Source organism: Octopus bimaculoides, chromosome 6 (assembly GCF_001194135.2).
Source record: "Octopus bimaculoides isolate UCB-OBI-ISO-001 chromosome 6, ASM119413v2, whole genome shotgun sequence".
Lineage (NCBI taxonomy): Eukaryota > Metazoa > Mollusca > Cephalopoda > Octopoda > Octopodidae > Octopus > Octopus bimaculoides.
In genome coordinates, this window is record NC_068986.1 from 1,473,598 (window position 1) to 1,475,407 (window position 1,810).

The window sequence follows — 1,810 nt, forward strand, 5'->3', positions numbered from 1 at the left end:
CACACATATATATACATATATATACATATGTGTGTGTATGCGTGTATGTATATGTATGCATGTATGTATATGCGTGTCTGTGTGTGTATATATGTATATATATACAAACACATATACATGTATATATATATATATATCATATATATATATATATATCATGTATAATATTAACTCAAGCTTGGCAATATTTGTGCCATTGCGTGTTCAAGGGAGATAACTTAGTAACACTATTGACAATATAGAAGGAACAACGAATTGTATAAACCAGTTATTTCTGATGTTATGATTTGTAATATTTATCGACCAATATACGTACGAAGCATGAAATATGCGTTTTCCCATAAGATTCGGTTTTCTTTGAAGGTAAATGTATGTGGGTGTGAGTGTGTAGATAAAATAATGAAGAAATGTGGTTTTAATTTAAGGCTAAATCTCTCCCCCTTAAAAATAAAAATCGTTTATTAACAGTAAAATTTTCAATAATATGAAATTCAAGCAAATGATACGAGAAGCATGGTGTTAAGTAATCAAGTTTTGATAAAAACATTATTTAGCTTGGTGTTAATTGAAGCTTATACAAAAAAATCCCACCCTAAAAAAAAAAAGAATGAAATATTCACAGAAATATTTTAAATTATGATGAATCTGTTATAGAAAAAGTGGCAGGTAATTGAAATTGATCCAAAATTCTTTACTGAAAATGAGCTTGGAAAAAATGATATGATGCCAATAGGAAATTTCATACTTATTATACTGAAACGATTGCAAAGATTTAGTTAAAAATGTGGTGGTAGGAGTTTAACTATTCAATTTGCTCTCTTCAGTAACTGCTGTAGTGTCTTCAAATGTAACATCTAGAAAATAAAGTAACATAAAAATATACAAAGCGTTAATTAAAATTGATAAAATATAGCAACACTATACTAGATTTTAGACAAACTTAAAAAAATTTGGATAATATATAAATATATATTATTGTTCTAAGGTCATTAACTTTTTAGAAATAATTGATGGAAAGGTAAAAGACAAAAAAAAAAAAGGAAAATAAGCAGATATTCTTTATTATTATTTTGTTTTTCGTTTTTTTTAATAACTGAAATAACCACTGAGAGCCAGAACTGGTTGAATAACACACAGTACATATTAAACTGTTACTATTGCTATTCTAATAGTTGTCGTTGTTTAACCCCAGGTCAATCCTGTTTGAACAGTCTTATGATGATCAAAGTTGTTTCAGCTGTGACTGTTCTGAACAACAATGTCCAATGTGCCGTTTTCTCATTTTAAAGATGGTAGAGTGAGAGTCAATAGATATTTGACTGCTATTTCTAGTAGATTACATATCCATGCAGAGGTTGTCCAATGCTCTGCTTATCAGCTGACAGCCGTGTATCAGGAGTAGTTCCTTAATCTGCAGTTGTGAATTCAAACCTCGCATGAGTCACACATAGAAAAGGATGGAATCCAACAAGCTGAAGAGTCTTAGAAACATGGTTCTGCCATTATCACACAATAGGCTTGCTTTTTGTGTAAAATAAATATTTTAAACAAAATATTAATTTAAGAAAGTTGTTAGCAAATAATGCAATCCCCAAAAAGGGCCACTTGTTGTGATCCTTATTTGTTATATTACTGATGACCCGGATCTTTGGATTTACTTGGTTCATATTTCTGCTATAATAACACCCACCTGCTCCAGAACTTTTGAAACCGTAGTTTAGGCATTGTGTTTGTATATGGCACAATATGAAAACACTGTGAGTAAGAGATATTAGCCATATATATATACATACATATATATATATATATA

The 1,810-nt window shown here is 29.4% G+C and overlaps 1 protein-coding gene across 1 annotated transcript in view; it reads right to left on the minus strand.

Annotated features, from left to right (window-relative positions):
* Positions 1 to 116: 116 nt before the first annotated feature.
* The window catches only part of LOC106881073 (organic cation transporter protein), a 311,309-nt gene continuing 309,615 nt past the window's right edge, over positions 117 to 1,810 (minus strand). The window contains exon 12 of the mRNA XM_052968543.1: positions 117 to 854. Within this exon, the coding sequence (XP_052824503.1) occupies positions 799 to 854 (56 nt within the window). The 3' untranslated portion in view covers positions 117 to 798. The remainder of the gene's footprint in view (positions 855 to 1,810) is intronic.